This window comes from Ceratotherium simum, chromosome 6 (assembly GCF_057802395.1).
Source record: "Ceratotherium simum simum isolate JZ-2026a chromosome 6, ASM5780239v1, whole genome shotgun sequence".
Lineage (NCBI taxonomy): Eukaryota > Metazoa > Chordata > Mammalia > Perissodactyla > Rhinocerotidae > Ceratotherium > Ceratotherium simum.
Window position 1 is genome coordinate 75,114,812 of NC_141905.1, and position 18,226 is coordinate 75,133,037.

General features: G+C 43.7%; 1 protein-coding gene across 1 annotated transcript; it reads left to right on the forward strand.

Moving 5' to 3' along the window:
- The first annotated feature begins 1,299 nt into the window (after positions 1 to 1,299).
- Positions 1,300 to 17,828, forward strand: LOC106800165 (inactive pancreatic lipase-related protein 1-like). Its single transcript, XM_087433013.1, has 10 exons — positions 1,300 to 1,348; positions 1,940 to 2,094; positions 2,597 to 2,722; positions 11,327 to 11,461; positions 12,767 to 12,875; positions 14,341 to 14,460; positions 14,560 to 14,658; positions 15,782 to 15,802; positions 16,136 to 16,254; positions 17,655 to 17,828. Exons 1-10 carry the CDS (start codon positions 1,300 to 1,302, stop codon positions 17,826 to 17,828), a joined length of 1,107 nt encoding a protein of 368 aa, XP_087289139.1.
- Positions 17,829 to 18,226: the final 398 nt, after the last annotated feature.

Here is an 18,226-nt window from a genome sequence, read left to right on the forward strand (position 1 = left end):
GGTTATTCAGGAGGAGTGTGGACTTTGACACTGAGGCATATTTAACTTGGGAGTGGGGTACCTGAAGGCTACGTGCCTGTTGTGTGAACTGGCCGAGCTGCTCACAGATGTGTGGGTCTGTGGGTAATTCACGACAGCCTCATGAATTGTAGGACAGGTGTGCAAGCTTCAGAGGGTCTGGGGAAATTCAACAGATGTGACGTGGTCCGCTGACACGGGCTTTATGGGCTCCTGAACCCAGCTATTCAAAATTATAGTGAGGTAATATAATATTGCTGTTTTGGGGGGTTTTTTAAAGGCAGATTAGTACTAAGCGAACATCCGACGCCAATCCTCCTCTTTTTGTGGAGGAAGATTGGGCCTCGGCTAACATCCGCAGCCACCTTCCTACACTTTATATGGGACGCCGCCACAGCATGGCTTAATAAGCGGCACGTGAGTGCGCACCCGGGATCCGAATCCGAGAACCCCAGGCCGCGGAAGTAGAGCGCGCGCACCTAACCGCTACACCACCGGGCAGGCCCCAATAATTCCTGTTTTTTCAAACCATTATGTTTCGCGTTGGTTCATTACATGGCACAGATAACTGGAACAGGTCGTTAATGGGGGATTGTGGTCAGAGGCTGTTGTGAGGGCTGCTGACTGTGTCTCCAAAGCTCATGTGCTTGGGTATTACCAGACTGCCGGAGAGACATGCAGAGATAGAGACAGAGAGGAGTTTTTCTTAATCGGACACTTCCCATTACTTTCAGCTATTTGCAGGGCATTTCCATCTATTATAAGTGAAAAATCCTATCCTCCATTATTAGAGTTTGCTGCTGTCTCCTTATTGGGACTTGTAAACTACTTGGTGATGAAATAGAAAATTGGAAAGTGGGGCCCACTTGGCTCACAATTACCTGCACAGGAACATAGGTACAAAGTTAGAGACTTCTCATCCTCTTTTAATCAAGCATTCTTTCATCTTCCCAGACTTGGGGGAAGATTAGACCACCATTGTTAATCTTGTTTTGTGTATCTGTGTAGATTAAAATACTAAGTGCACACAGCATGTTCTATTATCACCTGCTGTTTCTTTGAAGCAGTGTCCAAATGACAAGGCTCCAGTATATGAAAATGACCCGGACGCTCGATCCAGAGGGAGGGGATGCCTGGGACATGCGACAGGGTAAGTCACCTTTGCCATCCTCCCGCCAGCTGTGAAGGAGAGGCGAGGCAAATAGCCTTGGATTCCTGCGAGTCTTCACTCACTGTTCTGGTAATGCGTGGTGAGGCTGAGAATGTCTGGATTTATTGCAGATGGTGAACATCTGGACAATCGCACTTTTCCTGCTGGGAGCAGCCAAAGGTAAGAAACATCACGCCTGCCCCTTGGGAAGGGCTTAAACGCAGCATCTCAGCACTGACCAGAGAAAGCCTTAGCCATGGCAGGGCTCCCAGTGGCTCCAGACCACACCGAGGTTCCAGAGAGAGGCAGGTGGGGCTGGCACTCTGCCTGGGAGAGGAGGTAGTTTGAGGGGGACCCACTTCAGAGCATCTTCCCACCAGCCTGCCTTCTTGCCCAGGGTGCCCTCGGCCAAACTCTTCCTGGTAAAGCATTAATCACCTGCCCGGGTTAACACACAGACTTATCAGTGCCCGTTATCACATTAGTCCAATAAATATATCTAAAGAGCTGGGGATGCGACACAGAACTTTTAAGTTTTGATGGTGGTTCTAAGCAGAGGCACCATTGGCGTCTCCATGGGATTCAATGGGACTGGTCCCAGATCAGAAGGTGGGCACTGGGGACCAGAAGAGAGTGGGTGGGGCAGAGGCGGGTGTCTGCATGGTCATCAGACTGTCCGAGGCAGGGAAGTGACCAGGCCTGAGCAGCAGAGATGTCCCAGATCCCAGCCTCGGGAGCCGACAGTTGAGCAGAGTCACTCTTTCTCTCTAGGAAAAGAAATTTGCTATGATCGTGTTGGGTGCTTTTCTGACTCCGAGCCCTGGGCTGGGACTGCAATCAGGCCCCTGAAAGTTTTCCCCTGGAGCTCCGAGAACATTGTCACCTGCTTCTTGCTCTACACGAACAAGAACCCAAACACCTTTCAAGTGAGACCTCCGTCATTTTAACATCATTATAATTGGGTGAGGGGCTGTGCCCACCTTGCAGACCAGGAGTTCCTTATCTCTGTACCCTCCTCCTTCACCATACTCTGCCCCACCCCATCCCTTCAGCTGCCCCCCAGGCCTCTCCAGACCTGGACAGAGTAGGTCTTCCGTAAAATATTGGCTCAAATGAATGAATGATTGACATCTGCCAGAACCTCTAGCTGGCTACGTAATTCTGGTCTGCCGCAAAGAGCTTACCATCTAACAAGAACCCTATGGAAGGTAAGACTGTGAGCCACAATCCAGCCCCAGTGGAGGTAGTGATTCCTGACCTGGGAGATGTGGCAGGGAAAGGGAGGTCAGGGTGGGCTTCCTGAAAGAGATGGCTTTTATGTTAAGCTTTGAGAGGTCATGGCATTGAGGCAGGTAGAGGTGGGGAAGGGAGAGACAGGCCTGAGTGGCTGGGCTGCAAAAACATGCAACCCCTCTGCACTTGTCACAGAGTCTCCTTCCCTCTGATCCATCAACGGTTGAGGCATCAAATTTTCAAAAAGACAAGAAGACTCGATTCATCATCCAGGGCTTCATAGACAAGGGAGATGAGAGCTGGCTGCTGGATATGTGCAAGGTAGGGGCTGGCGCTAATCCCTGTGGCTGGCTCTGGGGGCTGCTGCCACTGCTTCCGTTAACGTCACCACCTCCCTTTTAGCAATCGCAATAAATGAGCTCAGAAACAAGAAATCCTTATATATGAGGGACCTTTATGCAGTTAAAATGCCTGTCTTCACAAAAATCAGAATTCCCCTCCACATTTCTGGACTACCTCTGTAGCCTGAAGCAATGACATTTGCTATGTGAACAAATACTTGCACTACCTCGTTTCTGCTTAAATCAAGGCTAAATGTCGTCTGCTTCCATTTTCAGTGAGAGTACTTTATATTTCTGTAAATGAGTGATTATTTTCTTTTTGTTCAAGTCTTTCCCACATCCTCAGAGTCAGAGATGTGCTGCTATGACCACTTATTTGAGATATGGAGAACTAAGGCTGACTGGATAAATAAAACGGCAGAATAGAAATTGCCAAAACTATGTGTAATACAGCATCTGTTGGTTAGAAGGACAACAGAAGAACACACACATATGCACACACACACACATGCGCACACACACACATGCACACACACACAGATACGTGCACGCACACAGATCCACCAAGTACACAGGCACACACACAAATACATAATATATCATCCTTTCTTTTTCATTTATTTTTTTATTGTGGTCACACTTTATAACATTGTGTAAATATCAGGTGTACATCATTATACTTCTCTTTCTGCATTTTACATCATGTTCTCCACCCAAATACTAATTACAAACCATCAGCACACACATGTACCTAATCATCCCTTTTGCCCTCCTCCCTCCCCGCTTCCCTCTGGTAACCACCAATCTAATCTCTGTCTCTATGTGATTGTTTGTTGTTGTTTTTATCTTCTACTTATGATTGAGAACATACTGTATTTGACCTTCTCCCTCTGACTTATTTCGCTTAGCATAATACCCTCAATGTTCATCCATGTTGTCACAAATGGCTAGATTTCCTCGTTTCTCATGGCTGAGTAGTATCCCATTGTGTATGTATACCACATCTTTATCCATTCATCCCTTAATGGGCACTTAGGTTGCTTCCAAGTCTTGGCTATTGTGAATAACGCTGCAAGGAACACAGGGGTGCATGTATCTTTATGCACTGGTGTTTTCACGTTTTTTGCATAAATACCCAGCAGTGGAATAGCTGGATCCTAGAGTAATTCTATCTTTAATTTTTTGAGGAATCTCCATACTGTTTTCCATAGTGGCTGCACAAGTTTGCACTCCCAACAGCAGTGTATGAGAGTTCCCTTCTCTCCACAACTTCTCCAACACTTGTTTTCTGTCTTGTTAATTATAGCCATTCTGACAGGGGTGAGGTGATATCTCATTGTAGTTTTGATTTGCATTTCCCTGATAGTTAATGATGGTGAACATCTTTTCATGTGTCTGTTGGCCATCTGTATATCTTCTTTGGAGAAATGTCTGTTCAGGTCTTTCGCCCATTTTTTAATAGGGTTGTTAGCTTTTTTGTTGTTGAGATGTATGTGTTCTTTATATATTTTGGAGATTAACTCCTTATCAGATATATGGTTTGCAAATATCTTCTCCCAATTGTTAGGTTGTCTTTTCGTTTCGTTGATGGTTTCCTTTGCTGTGCAGAAGCTTTTTAGTTTGATGTAGTCACATTAGTTTATTTTTTCTATTGTTTCTCTTGCCCGGTCAGACATGATACTTGAAAATATGTTGCTAAGACGGATGTCGAAGAGCGTACTGCCTATGTTTTCTTCTAGAAGTTTCATAGTTTCAGGCCTTACATTCAAGTCTTTAATCCATTTTGAGTTAATTTTTGTGTATGGTGTAAGGTAAGGGTCTACTTTCATTTTTTTGCATGTGGCTGTCCAGTTTTCCCAACACCATTTGTTGAAGAGACTTTCCTTTCTCCATTATATGTTCTGGGCACTTTTGTGGAAAGTTAGCTGTCCATAGATGTGTGCGTTTATTTCTGGGCTCTTGATTCTATTCCATTGAGCTCCCTGTCTGTTTTTGTGCCAGTACCATGCTGTTTTGGTTACTATAGCTTTGTAGTATATTTTGAAATCAGGGAGTGTCATACCTCCAGCTTTGTTCTTTTTTCTCAGGATTCCTTTGGCTGTTTGGAGTCTTTTGTTGTTCCATATAAATTTTAGGATTCTTCGTTCTATTCCTGTGAAAAATGTTGTTGGAACTTTGATAGGGATTGCATTTTCTATAGATCGCTTTAGGAAGTAAGGACATTTTAACTGTGTTAAATCTTCCAATCCAAGAGCACAGAATATCTTTCCATTTCTTTGTGTCTTCAATTTCTTTCAGCAATGTTTTGTAGTTTTCAGTGTACAGATCTTTCACCTCTTTGGTTAAGTTTATTCCTAGGTATTTTATTCTTTTTGTTGCAATTGTAAATGAGATTGTATTCCTAATTTCTCTTTCTGCTGCTTCATTGTTAGTGTATAGAAATGCAACTGATTTTTGTATGTTGATTTTGTATCCTGCAACTTTACCATATGCATTTATTATTTCTAAAAGATTTTTGGTGGGTTCTTTAGGATTTTCTATATATAATATCACGTCATCTGCAAATAGTGAGTTTCACTTCTTCCTTTCCAATTTGGATCCCTTTATTTCTTTTTCTTGTCTGACTTGTCTGGCTAGGACTTCCAATACTGTGTTAAATAGGAGTGGTGAGAGTGGGCATCCTTGTCTGGTTCCTGTTCTTAGAGGGATAGCTTTCAGTTTTTCACCATTGAGGATGATATTAGCTGTGGGTTTGTCACATATGGCCTTTATTATGTTGAGGTACTTTCCTTCTATACCCATTTTATTCAGAGTTTTTATTATAAATGAATGCTGTATCTTGTCAAATGCTTTCTCTGCATCTATTGAGATGATCATGTGATTTTTATTCTTCATTTTATTAATGTGGTGTATCACCTTGATTGATTTGCAGATGTTGAACCATCCCTGCATCCCTGGAATAAATCCCACCTGATCATGGTGTATGATCTTTTTAATGTGTTATTGGATGTGATTTGCTAGTATTTTGTTGAGGATTTTTGCATTGATGTTCATCAGTGATATTGGCGTGTAATTTTCCTTTTTTGTGTTGTCCGTGTCTGGTTTTGGTATCAGGATAATGTTCACTTCGTAGAATGAATTAGGAAGCTTCCCCTCCTCTTCAATTTTTTGGAAGAGTTTGAGAAGGATAGGTATTAAGTCTTCTTTGAATGTTTGGTAGAATTCATCAGGGAAGCTGTCTGGTCCTGGATTTTTATTTTGGGGGAGGTTTTTTGTTACTATTTCCATCTCTTTACTGGTGATTGGTCTATTCAAATTCTCTATTTCTTCTTGATTCAGTTTTGGAAGGTTGTATGAGTCTAAGAATTTATGCATTTCTTCTAGATTATTCAATTTGTTGGCATATAGCTTTTCATAGTATTCTCTTATAATCTTTTATATTTCTGAGGTGTCCATTGTAATTTCTCCTCTTTCATTTCTGATTTTACTTATTTGAACCTTCTCTCTTTTTCTTTTGGTGAGTCTAGCTAAAGGTTTGTCAATTTTGTTTATCTTTTCAAAGAACCAGCTCTTAGTTTTATTAATTTTTTCTATTGTTTTTTTAGTCTCTATTTCATTTATTTCTGCTCTTATTTTTATTATTTCCCTCCTTCTACTGATGTGGGGCTTTGTTTGTTCTTTTTCCGGTTCCTTTAGGTGCACTGTTAGATTGTTTATTTGAGATTTTTCTTGTTTGTTGAGATAGGCCTGCATTGCTATAAACTTCCTCTTAGAACTGCTTTTGCTGTATCCCATAAATTCTGATATGTCGGATTTTCATTTTCATTTATCTCCAGGTATTTTTTGATTTCTCCTTTGATTTCTTCATTGACCCAATCGTTGTTCAGTAGCATTTTGTTTAATCTCCACATATTTGTGGCTTTTATGATTTTCTTCCTATAGTTGATTTCTAGTTTCATACTGTTGTGGTCAGAAAAGATGCTTGGTATTATTTCAGTCTTCTTAAATTTATGGAGACTTGTTTTGTGGCCTAATATGTGATCAATCCTGGAGAATGTTCCAAGTGCATTTGAAAAGAATGTGTATTCTTTGGTTTTGGATGAAATGTTCTGTAAAGATCTACTAAGTCCATCTGTTCTAGTGTGTCATTTAGGGCCAATATTTCCTTATTGATCTTCTGTTTGGATGATCTATCCCTTGGTGTAAGTGGAGTGTTAAAGTCTCCTACTATTATTGTGCTACTGTCTATTTCTCCTTTTATGTCTGTTAATAATTGCTTTATATATTTAGGTGCTCCTATGTTGGGTGCATAGATATTTATGAGTGTTATATCCTGTTGTTGGATTGTTCCCTTGATCATTATGTAGTGCCCTTCTTTGTCTCTTGTTACAGTTTTTCTTTTTAAGTCTCTTTTGTCTGATATGAGTATTGCTACCCCAGCTTTCTTTTCATTGCCATTTGCATGGAGTATCTTTTTCCATCCCTTCACTTTCAGTTTGTGAGTGTCTTTAGGTCTGAAGTGTGTCTCTTGTATGCAGCATATATATGGGTCTTGTTTTTTTATCCAATCAGCCACCCTGTGCCTTTTAATTGGAGCATTTAGTCTGTTGACGTTTAAAGTAGCTATTGATAAATATGTACTTACTGCCATTTTTTAACTTTTTTTCTTGGTGTTTTAGTAGTTCTTCTCTGTTCCTTTCTTCTTGGCTTGCTCTCTTCCCTTGTGGTTTGATGGCTTTCTTTAGTATTATGTTTGGGTTCCTTTCTCTTAGTTTTTGTGTATTTATTATAGGTTTTTGGTTTGTGATTACCATGGGGTTACTATATATACATATAGTAGTAACCTATGTATATAGCAATCTATATTAAGTTGATAGTCTCTTCAGTTTGACTTCTAGCTGAAAGCTCTACTCTTTTACTCACCTCCTCCCACATTTTATGTTTTTGATATCATATCTAACCTCTTTTTTGTGCGTTTGTATCCATTACCCTCCTATAATGGAAATAGATAATTTTTCCTATTTGTGGTCTTCTCTTTCCCCCTTAAATAAGTCCCTTTAGCATTTCTTGTAGGACTGGTTTCTTGGTGACAAACTCCTTTAATTTTTGCTTGTGTGGGAAACTCTTTATCTCTCCTTCCATTCCGAATGATAACCTTGCTGGGTAGAGTATTTTTGGCTGTAGGTTTTTTCCTTATCACAATTTAAATATATCATGCCACTCTCTTCTAGCCTGTAAGGTTTCTGCTGAGAAGTCAGCTGATAGCCTTATGGGGTTTCTTTTGTATGTAACTTGTTGCCTTTCTCTTGTGACTTTTAGGATTCACTCTTTATCTCTAATTTTGGACATTTTAATTATGATGTGTCTTGGTGTGGGCCTCTTTGGGTTTATCTTGTTTGGTGCTCTGTGCTTCCCGTACCTGGATGTCTGTTTCCTTCCTTGGGTTAGGGAAGTTTTCAGCTATTATTTCTTCAAATAGATTCTCTGTCCCTTTGTCTCTCTCTTCTCCTTCTGGGACATCTATAACACGGATGTTAGTGCGCTTGATGTTGTCCCAGAGGTCCCTTAGACTGCCCTCACTCTTTTTAATTCTTTTTTCTTTTATCTGTTCAGCTTGGGTGATTTCCTCTAGTCTTTCATCCAGCTCACTGATCCATTCCTCTGTATCCTCTACTCTACTTTTGAGTCTCTCTAGTGAATTTTTCATTTCCAGTATTGTATTCTTCATTTCTGATTGGTTCTTTTTTATTTCTTCCATTTCTTTGTTCACATTCTCACTGAGTTCATCCATTCTTCTCCCAAGATCATTGAACATCCTTATGATTCTTTGTTTGAACTCTGTTGGGTAGATTGCTCATTTCTGTTTTATTTAGTTCCTTTTCTGGGGTTTTGTCCTGTTCCCTTACTTGGAACGTGTTCCTTTGCCTCCTCATTTTGCCTCTTTCCTTGTTCACGTGTCTATGTATTAGGTAGGTCAACTACGTCTCCTGATCTTGGAGAGGAGACCTTATATAAGTGATGCCTTATGAGGCTCTGCAGTGTGCTTCCCTCTCATCACCAGTTCCAAATGTTCCAGGAGTGACCCCTGTGTGGGCTATGTGTGTCCTTCTGTTGTGGCGGGGTTGCTTTTGCCATAGGTGCCAAGGGAGGCTGAGCTGTCCCCCTGGCTGGCTGGTTGTAATGCTCAGCTGTGTGTAGTTGTTGTGGGCCCTTTAGTCTCTTTATCAGGTGTGGGGAGCCCGAGCACAGTTGGCTGAAAGGTCTAATAGCACATTCCTGTCACAGTTTTTCTATTAAGTGAGTAGGCCCCCAGTGTGGTTGGTTGTTAGGCTCAGGGGCTTACAGTTGCTATAAGCCTCCAGCCTATAAGGCTCTTGTTAGCTTTCTGAGGAGCTGGGTGGTGCTGGCCTCGGGCACGGGAGCACCCAATTGTTTCAGGCTTTGGAAGGTGGGGCCCATCCCCTGTGTGTCTCTTTGAGAAGAACAAGTCTTCTGCAGCTGACAAGCCCCACCGCCCACAGGGCCACACACATAGTCAACACAGTCCTGCCATATGCTCACGCCCCAGACTCCTGAAGTGAACCCAGTCTCTCCAAGGTAGGAGCCCCACACACTCCACAAAGGCCCAACACTTTCCACCCGCTCCTCGAGCATGCCCTGTCCCACAGAGGTGGACCCACTTGCCAGGCTGCAGAGAATTCAGGCAGCTTGCTTAGCAGGCCCACAAGTTGCCCGAGGGCTTGTTGTTGGGTGCGGCCAGTCCCTAGGGTAGGCTGCTTTCCTTAGCTGAGCTGTGTTAAATTCCTGCTCTAGTAGGTGGGGCAGACCCTGGGCTAGCAGGCCACAGGGAGAACTCCAATGGCCTCTGCCAGTGTCTGGGTCAGCACGCCCACACCAGGTCACAGCAACAGCTGCCACCAAAGTCCCAGTCCCTGGAGAGTTCTCACCTCTCACCGAGATGTACCGAGAGCCTATCAGGTGAGTCTCTTTTCACCGAAGGACTGTGCACCTTTCTTTCTGGTGATTTTAGGTTGCTTTCTGAAATGGGTGAATTTGTGCTTGGGCCCTTTAAGAGCCAGCTTTAATTTCTTTGTGACTCAGCTTTTCTGGGGGTATTCCCCATTGTTATTAGTTGCCAGCAAAGTCAGATATTACGACACTGGTCTGGGTTGTGCTGGGTCCAAAAAATGCCTGTAGTGGGAGTGCTCCCCAGCTCAGGTCCCCGCTCCTCCAGGGAAGGCTGCGTACCTTTGGGTTGCTCTGGGCAGCCGTGAAGCGTTGCGGCTTGTGAAAGTGGCATTTTTCATTCCAGAAGGGAGTTTCGGCCTCTTCCACCTCAATTAGGACTGTCGTTTGCTGCAGGGGTTCCTCTTATCCAGTTTTCAGTTCTCTCTCAGGGGTAATTTTTCCAAGAGTAGTTGTAAATCTGCTGTGTCCTTGGGAGGAGGTGAGTTCAGAGTCCGCCTACATCGCCATCTTGACTTCTCTTTCCATCCTTCTTTCTGTGTGTACACTGATTCAATCTATTTTTCTGACACCTAAGAATTTACCTTAGCAGCCCGTTTCTTCCACACAGACGTTAATAACTCTAACACATAATGTCAAGAGGAAAAGTTACACACCCAGAAAAGTAAAGTCATTCTGCATTTGGCTGTGGTTTACCAGGCTTTCAACTCTTGGTACCTCTTTCGTCCCATCATTAATAAGTATCTTAATGGATAAACTGTAAGACATAGTTTATACCCCAAATTCTTCAGGTTTGTGAGAGAGTCCTCAGGATTGCTTTAAAAATAGAAGTCCTGAGAAAACAACTCTCAGCATCTCTGTGTTATCACACATATTAATATCATATCTGTAAAAAGTTTTTAAGTAGATTTTAAATTTATAGCACCATTTTAAACTCAAGCTGGTTGTATCTACCGCCTAGTAGAACTTCTAAGGATACGTCAGTTCCTTTGACATCCAGGAAAAAGTTTTCCTTTCAGAATTCTTCAATCTCTTTTAAATCAGGGCAGTTTTATTTTTCAAATATCTGAAGTATGTATTTCCCCCATGAAATATTATGCTATCCTGATTGTAAAAATAGTGACACTTCCCTCCCACCTTAAAACTTAGTAAATGCCCAGAGGCTGGGGTGAAGGCAAGCCCTTCAGTAATAAACTGCGGCATTGCCGAGAGGATGAAGGGCCCCTAGCGGTCAAATCCACAAGGTCGTTTAAACCCTGGACCCAGAGATTGCACATGAGACCTTTCCTTTTCAAGATAGAGCCTTTTTAATGATGCAATTGTTTCCCCCAACCTAATCAACCTTATTGAATTTAGTGGAAGAAAACCGGAGAGTGGCCAGTATTTAATTAATCTACAAGCTAGATGGGGAATCAATTTGCCTTTCTCACAGCATTCACCCTGAGGGATAACTCCTAATGGACAACAGGATTCCTAACAAAGTCTAGTTTATCTCAGCAGCCCAGCTAGAGAAAGACAGAAGAACAGCCAGTAGAACTGTTGGTGACCATTTCTGAGCGCTAGTCAGATGTGGTTTCACGTGCCCCATGAAAACACCCTGGTGTCTCTCCAACACCAGAACATGGTCAAGGTGCAGGAGGTGAACCGCATCTGTGTGGACTGGAAGAAAGGTGCCCAAACCACCTACATGCAGGCCGCCAACAATGTGCGGGTGGTGGGTGCCCAGGTGGCCCAGATGCTCAGCATGCTCTCAGTGAGTCGGCCGGCTGGGCTGGCGAGGAGGCAAACAGCACCCACTGGTCTCTGTTGGGTAAAGATGCAGCTGGGAGTTATCTATTTAAAGAAGAAATAGAAAGAATTGATATTTCTCTCAGTGTCCTACTTCTAATACTCTGAAATTCACCTTAATAATGACACACCAGTGAAAGGAAAAACCATAATAGCCAACACTTAGAAGGGGGTGCTTTTATTATCATCTTCAATTGGCACATAAGAAAACCAAGGCCCAGGAAGGTTAACTAGTTTGCCCAAAAAATCGTAGAGCAGGTGAATACAAGTGTTGTCTTTTGGGCCTAGACCATCCAGCTCCAGGGCACCCCACTGCCCAGCCCACTGCACCAGGCGATCTCTGGGGTAAAACACAGCATCGCCAGGAGAGCCAAATGGAAACAAAGGGAGTATATGCAATTCAAGAATTCCTTTTACTACAATCAATTCAGCTGTTTCTTCCTGCCCTGGTCTTTCATTGTAGCTAATTCTCTAAGGCTTTAATTCTTCCAGTTAAGTCACTAATTCTTCATGACTATTTTCTATACCAGATAAAGGTGCTGGTCATTTCTGTCTTATGGTTAAATGGTCTACAAAAGAACCAATTGGTTCTAACTATTTCTGCATCCCTGTGGAAATCAAAACCCATGATGTTTGTACTAGAGGCACGAGAGACCAATAAATGAGTACATGTGGGTGAACATCTTTGAGACCAACATGTGTGAACCCCTCGTAGCTCTGTGTCATTTACTTATTCACCCAATATTTTGGATGAACACAGTGGCACAGTGGCAGGAGCTGTGGTAGGAGGTAAAGAGGAGGGAGGAGGTCCAGCCTTGGAGGAGGTTCCAGTGAAGACTTGCGATGACAGCAGAGTGTGATCGGGGTTCTGATGGGGGTGGGAGTGCAGGGCTCTATGGGAGCACATGGGGGGCAGCTGATCCACATGGGGAGGGGGTGGGGCTGGATGGCTAGGCTGTGTCAACGCGAGCTGGGCAAGTGGTTGGGGTATGGACAACAACAGGAAGAGAAGTCCAAACCAGGCCCGGAAGTGAGAGAATAGGACGTATATGAGGGGCTGACATTTCCACAAAGGGTTTGGCGAGAGAAGAGTCTAGAAAAACAGATGTTAAGTCAGGAAAGCTCTGAGGCTCTCTTAATGAGTTTGGGCTTGATCCTAAGGGCAGTGGGAGCCACAGAAGGTTTTCAGCAGAGGAGTAACAACATTAGGTTTGCACGGTACAAAAACCACAGTACAAAATGTCCTGAAAACACAATCTTCCTTCTCCAGGCAAACTACAGCTACTCACCTTCCCAAGTCCACCTCATTGGTGACAGCCTGGGAGCCCACGCGGCTGGAGAGGCAGGGAGCAGGACTCCAGGCCTGGGCAGGATTACGGGTAAGATACAAGGGGCAGGGCCCCAGGTTTGGTCCCCAGTAACCCCACTACATGGTACAAAACTGCAGCCCAACTGAGAGCTGGCCCTAAGGAGACTGTCCCCTTGGCTGTGGCAGTGCTGGCTGGAGCCTGCACAGAACATTTTAGGAAGCCCCCAAGAAGCCCGTCTTTGTGGCTGAGGAGGTGGCGGCTTCATTCTCCTTTGCTTCCCTTTGCTTCTTCTGCCTCCATCCCATCCCTCCTCTCTAGAACCTAATTTTCTGGTGGCGTGGGTTGCTCAGCAGGACTGGGCACCCAGGAAAATGCAGAGTAAGGCTGGTGGGAACACAAACAAACATAATTAAGAAGGATCCATATTGTCATTTCCTTTCCCATTCTCTTTGAAATCAAGGGCAGAGTAGAACATGAGAATTATCCTTCCATTGCCTCTGCTGGTGGAAGAGACCCAGCCACCATCACACCAAAAGCATCCTTTAGCCCAAGCAAAGCCTTTCAATTATAACAGCAACAACAAAATTTATCTATATGATATAATCATAATAATGCTAACGTAATTATTATAGTAGCATAGATTAAGTGCCTACTTATCCCAAATATTGTGCAAAGTGCTTTACATTTTCTCACTGAATCCTCAGAACTGAAGCAACAGGCTCAGCGAAGCAAATACCCTGCCACAGGCCACACAGCTAATCAGTGAGGGAACTGAGGTTGAAACCCAGTTTTGCTGTCATTTGACTCTTCCTTTAAGAACTCTTCCTTTTCTTTTCAACAGACAATTATGTCCATGCCTTTTCAGTGCTCTGATCAAACCTTCAAAAACCTGTTGACAAATCCAGGAGCCCTCCAAGAAGGAAATATAGTCAGGAGGAAACAATAAAAATTAATATTTTACTTATACGCCCATGAGGCTGTGCCAGGCACAGTGATAAATGCTACATATATTATCTCATTTAATCTTATTATAACCATACTATTAGTCGCATTTTATAAATGGGGAAACTGAGGCACAAAAAAGCCAAGTGATTTGTCCAAGGTCATGCAACTTGTCCAAGAAATAGCTGAGTAGGGATTTGGAGCTAGGCAGCCTGGTCCCAGCGTCTGTGTTCTTAATTATGACATCATACTACTTTGCCCCTTTTTTCTTCAAACTTGGGAAGAGAAAGAGAATATTGAAGAAGAAAGATATACAAGTAAATGGGAGAATCTTATATGGAAAAAAAAATCCTTGCTCAAACAAAAACTAAGTTTCTTTGCTCCTCTGCCCTTCTCTATCCATGCCACTGGAACATTCTTGTAATGAGCAACCATGTCCCAATATTCAATACCCAGGGCCATGGAACTGCACAAATGCAGGGTATGGCGTCTCTTCAGTTGGTGCAAGGCACAGCCTGGGCAACTGTACACCACAATCCTGCCAGCATCTACAGCGAGGTCTATTTTCTGCAGCACTGGCCATCTCTTTTAGGGTTAGATCCCGTAGAAGCAAATTTCCGGGGTACTCTTGAAGAGGTTCAACTCCACCCCTCCGACGCTGACTTTGTTGATGTGATCCACACAGATGCAGCTCCTCTGACCCCATTCATGGGTGAGCCCCATGATGCTCCAGCTGTGAGCGTGTGCGCTTGTGTTTTAACATGGAGAGCCCTGCCTTATGAAAACCTCATTGCTCTTTCAAACGTTTTAGGTTTTCGAATAAACCAACGGGTGGGTCACTTTGACTTTTTCCCAAATGGAGGAGAGGAGATGCGGGGATCCAAGAAGAACGTGCTCCTGCAGACTGTGGGCCAGACGGCATCTGACAGGTAAAGCCAGAGAGCCGGGGCGTCATGTCCTGGGCTGAGCAGCGCCCTGCCCATAGCACATCTTAAAAATGAAAACACACGGCTCTTTATAAATATACATCCCCCTTGTATATATATCATTTGTTATATCCCAGCTCTACGGATTGTGTGCTTTCTTAAAACATTGTTGAGTGTCCTGAAGTGCACAGGCAACAAAGAATTACAAAACCGTTACTTAAAGCTATAACTCCAGCAATCAATCGGTAGCTACCTAGCAAAGATAGGAAATACCCCAAAAGTAAATATCCTGACTCTAACTGAAAATCTTTCCGCCAATTTTCCCTTGGCAGTCAGCGATATGGTTCAAGCTTATGTAACTGGCAACAATTCTGTAGACTAAATGAGAATTTCACAATCATTTCACAGCAAAGCCATTTGCACAGTGGGAGTCACCGTCCCTCTGTGCTGGGTCAGGAGTGAGGAGCAATCACAGGCAAGGAAGGTTAGAATGGAGGCCGTGCTGTTCGAGGTGGTTATTCTTGATTATTGGTGGAGCACACTGAGACGCAGGGCGTCCTTCAGAGACAGCTCTGACTCTGTATCTAATAAGATCAAGAGGACAATGGACAGGTGAAATTTTCAGCCAAACTCATCATTTGGCATCACACAGGTTAAAACCCTTAGTGGTCTGACCAAATCTAATGAGTAAAGATTTTTACTGAATTTGATCAAAATGCCTTGGCAGGTATGGACACCATCAAAGCAAATATTAAGGGTGAGGACTTATGTGTCTGTCTTACAGCCTTACGGGGGTTTGCATGGATGGGGTAGTGTGTACTCTCCAAAAGTAATGGCCAAGCAAGTCCAGGCCAGGTCTGGAAGGTGTGCTGTGACACCTGTCACTTGGCAGGAGTTGTAGGGACCAGGGAAGGTTGTGAGAAGGAGTGAGACACTATGAGAGTGAAAGGGATGCTCTTACAAAGCCGCCTAAAGCTACTCAACCTCCTTCTTATTTGCCTAAACACAGCATGAAAATGTCCTTGCCCTGGTTTTGTCATGTCTCGGAGGTCGTGTCACATCTGGTTATGTCTTCAAGCCTGGTGCCTGGGACACGGGATGGCACAGAGCTTAGAGGCATGGGCTTGGGTTTAATTCCCAGCTCTGCCACTTACTAGCTGTAATCCGAAATCTGAGGCTGTAACCTGCACCTCTTTCTGTAATTAGGGATGGTGTGACACCCACCGCCTAGGAAAGGTGAGGATTACAGGGACAATACATGTAAAGCGCTCAGAACATTGTCCTGCACACAGAAAGCACTCTCTAAATGTTAACTGTCATTATTGTGTCTGGATTTGGATTTATTTTAAATTTCTGAGAATACCGTCTCACTTTTGAACCATCCCGCTTGGAAAGAGAGAGGAAGACAAGTTGTCATGGCTTCCTGACCACCAGTGCAGCCGTCCCCATATGTTTCCCCAGGAACCCGGGACTTTGTGGCTTGCAAACATCTGAGAAGCTACAAGTATTACTCGGAGAGCATCCTCAATTCTGATGGGTTCGCTGCATACCCCTGCGATTCCTGTAGGACCTTTGATTCTGTGAGCTATTTCTCTACCTTGAGTCCCTCTGTGGAACTATTGTCCTTCTGTGTTTGGGATTTGCAGCACCCTCTCACCCGTTTCTGACCATCCCCCACTTGTTTTGCATTGCCTCTCAGAGTTCATGGTCCTGTGGAGTGAAAGAAAAAAAAAATTTAGGCAGGAGGTGGCTAAAATTCTAGATGAGTCATGTGGGCAAGGAAGACTGGGAAATCAGAGAGAAGAGCAGTCAATTCAATGATCTAGAAAGTCTTCCTGCAGGAGGCAACATTTGCATCTGGCTTGTAAAATCATAGAATTTAGAAGGAAGAGAAGGGCAGAGCAATAGAAGAATATGTGAGGGGGCTGGCCTAGTGGCATAGTGGTTAAGTTCGCACACTCTGCTTGGGTGGTTCGGGGTTCGCCAGTTCAGATCCTGGGCATGGACCTACTCACCGCTCATCAAGCCCTGCTGAGGTTCCGTCCCACATAGAACTAGAAAGACCTGCAATTAGGATATACAACTATGTACCAGGGCTTTGGGGAGAAAAAAGGAAAAGAGGGGGCCGGCTCCGTGGCTTAGCGGTTAAGGGCGTGTGCTCTGATGCTGGCGGCCCGGGTTCGGATCCCAGGCACGCCCCAAGGCACCACTTCTCCGTCCAACGCGAGGCCGAGTCCCACGTACAGCAACTAGAAGGATGTGAACCTATGACATACAACTATCTACTGGGGCTTTGGGGGGAAAAAAAATGAATAAATAAAATCTTTAAAAAAAAAAAAAAAAAAAAAAAAAGAAAAGAGGAAGATTGGCAACAGATGTTAGCTCAGGGCCAGTCTTCCTAAAAAAATAATAATAATAATAAAAAGAATATGTGAGAAGATTTCACACACCAGAGAGAATGAAAGGTGGATGCTGGGGTTCTGGATACCAGGCTGGGAGTTTGTCCTTATGCAGCTGGCAGCAAGGGGAGAGATGGAGGCAATGATATGCCACAGCCTGCCTATTCTGGCTCTGTGAACTTCTCTTCCCAACTCCATATTCAGTGACATCATGTTGGCAGCCTGAAATTGGCCACAGTCGGAATAGTTACACCACAGAAATTGGTAAACACTACAATAAGGGCTTTTTGTCCCAGAGTTGGCTGTTAATCAGTCACCAGCACATCACTCCATGGAAGGTATCATTACTCTAACCTGGAGTCCAGGTGTTAGTATTTTTTAAAGCTTTCCAAGTAGTTCTAATGTGGTCTGTATCAGGCTTGGAACCCTGTCCTGGTTGAAGGTAATTTACACATTATCTGTTCCAAGCCCCTTCCTGTTACAAATGGGGAAGCAGACTGTAGGAAAATTGCTCCCCCAGGTGGATGGATCATAAAAAGATGAATTCACACCCTATAGCCCGATCTCTCTCTTCTCATTAGAACAAGTGCTTCCCCTGTCCAGATGCAGGGTGCCCGCAGATGGGCCACTATGCTGATCAATTTGCCAGCAAGACAAGTGAGGAGCAGCAGAAATTCTTCCTGAACACAGGAGATTCCAGCAGTTTTGCCTGTAAGTTGCACTTTGACTTTCCCACCCACGAAAACAAAGTTTAGTTTTTGTCGTAAATGAAGGGCTTTTCTCTAACCTGAAATATTTATGGGCACATTCTGATTTCTTAGAAAAAGGACACATCCACCCAAACTATCCCATTTAAGACTCAATTGAGGATTTAGAAAGAGTCTGCATTTCTTCCATTTTATTTCTATGGCGTGAAATCAGTGCAAGCAAATAGTATAACCAATGGGACAACAGCAATTTACATGTCTCTGTGGCTACCTAACTTGAATTTTTACCACTCCACAGTGCATTGTTCTTTTCATGTTTAAGACTGTGTCATATGTACCTGCTCTTCTATTCATTCAGCAAACATTTATTTGGTACCAGCTCTTAGCTAAGCTGGGCCCCTTAAGAAGTCCAGCTCCAGTCTCTCCATTTCCCCCACATTGTCCAT

Excerpts from the sequence above, each read along its gene's own strand:
- LOC106800165 (XM_087433013.1), top strand. The coding sequence starts at position 1,300 with ATGGTGAACATCTGGACAATCGCACTTTTCCTGCTGGGAGCAGCCAAA. Across the intron at positions 2,095-2,596 it reads AGAACCCAAACACCTTTCAA|AGTCTCCTTCCCTCTGATCC; the intron begins GTGAGACCTCCG and ends CACTTGTCACAG. Across the intron at positions 16,255-17,654 it reads CCTGTAGGACCTTTGATTCT|AACAAGTGCTTCCCCTGTCC; the intron begins GTGAGCTATTTC and ends TCTTCTCATTAG.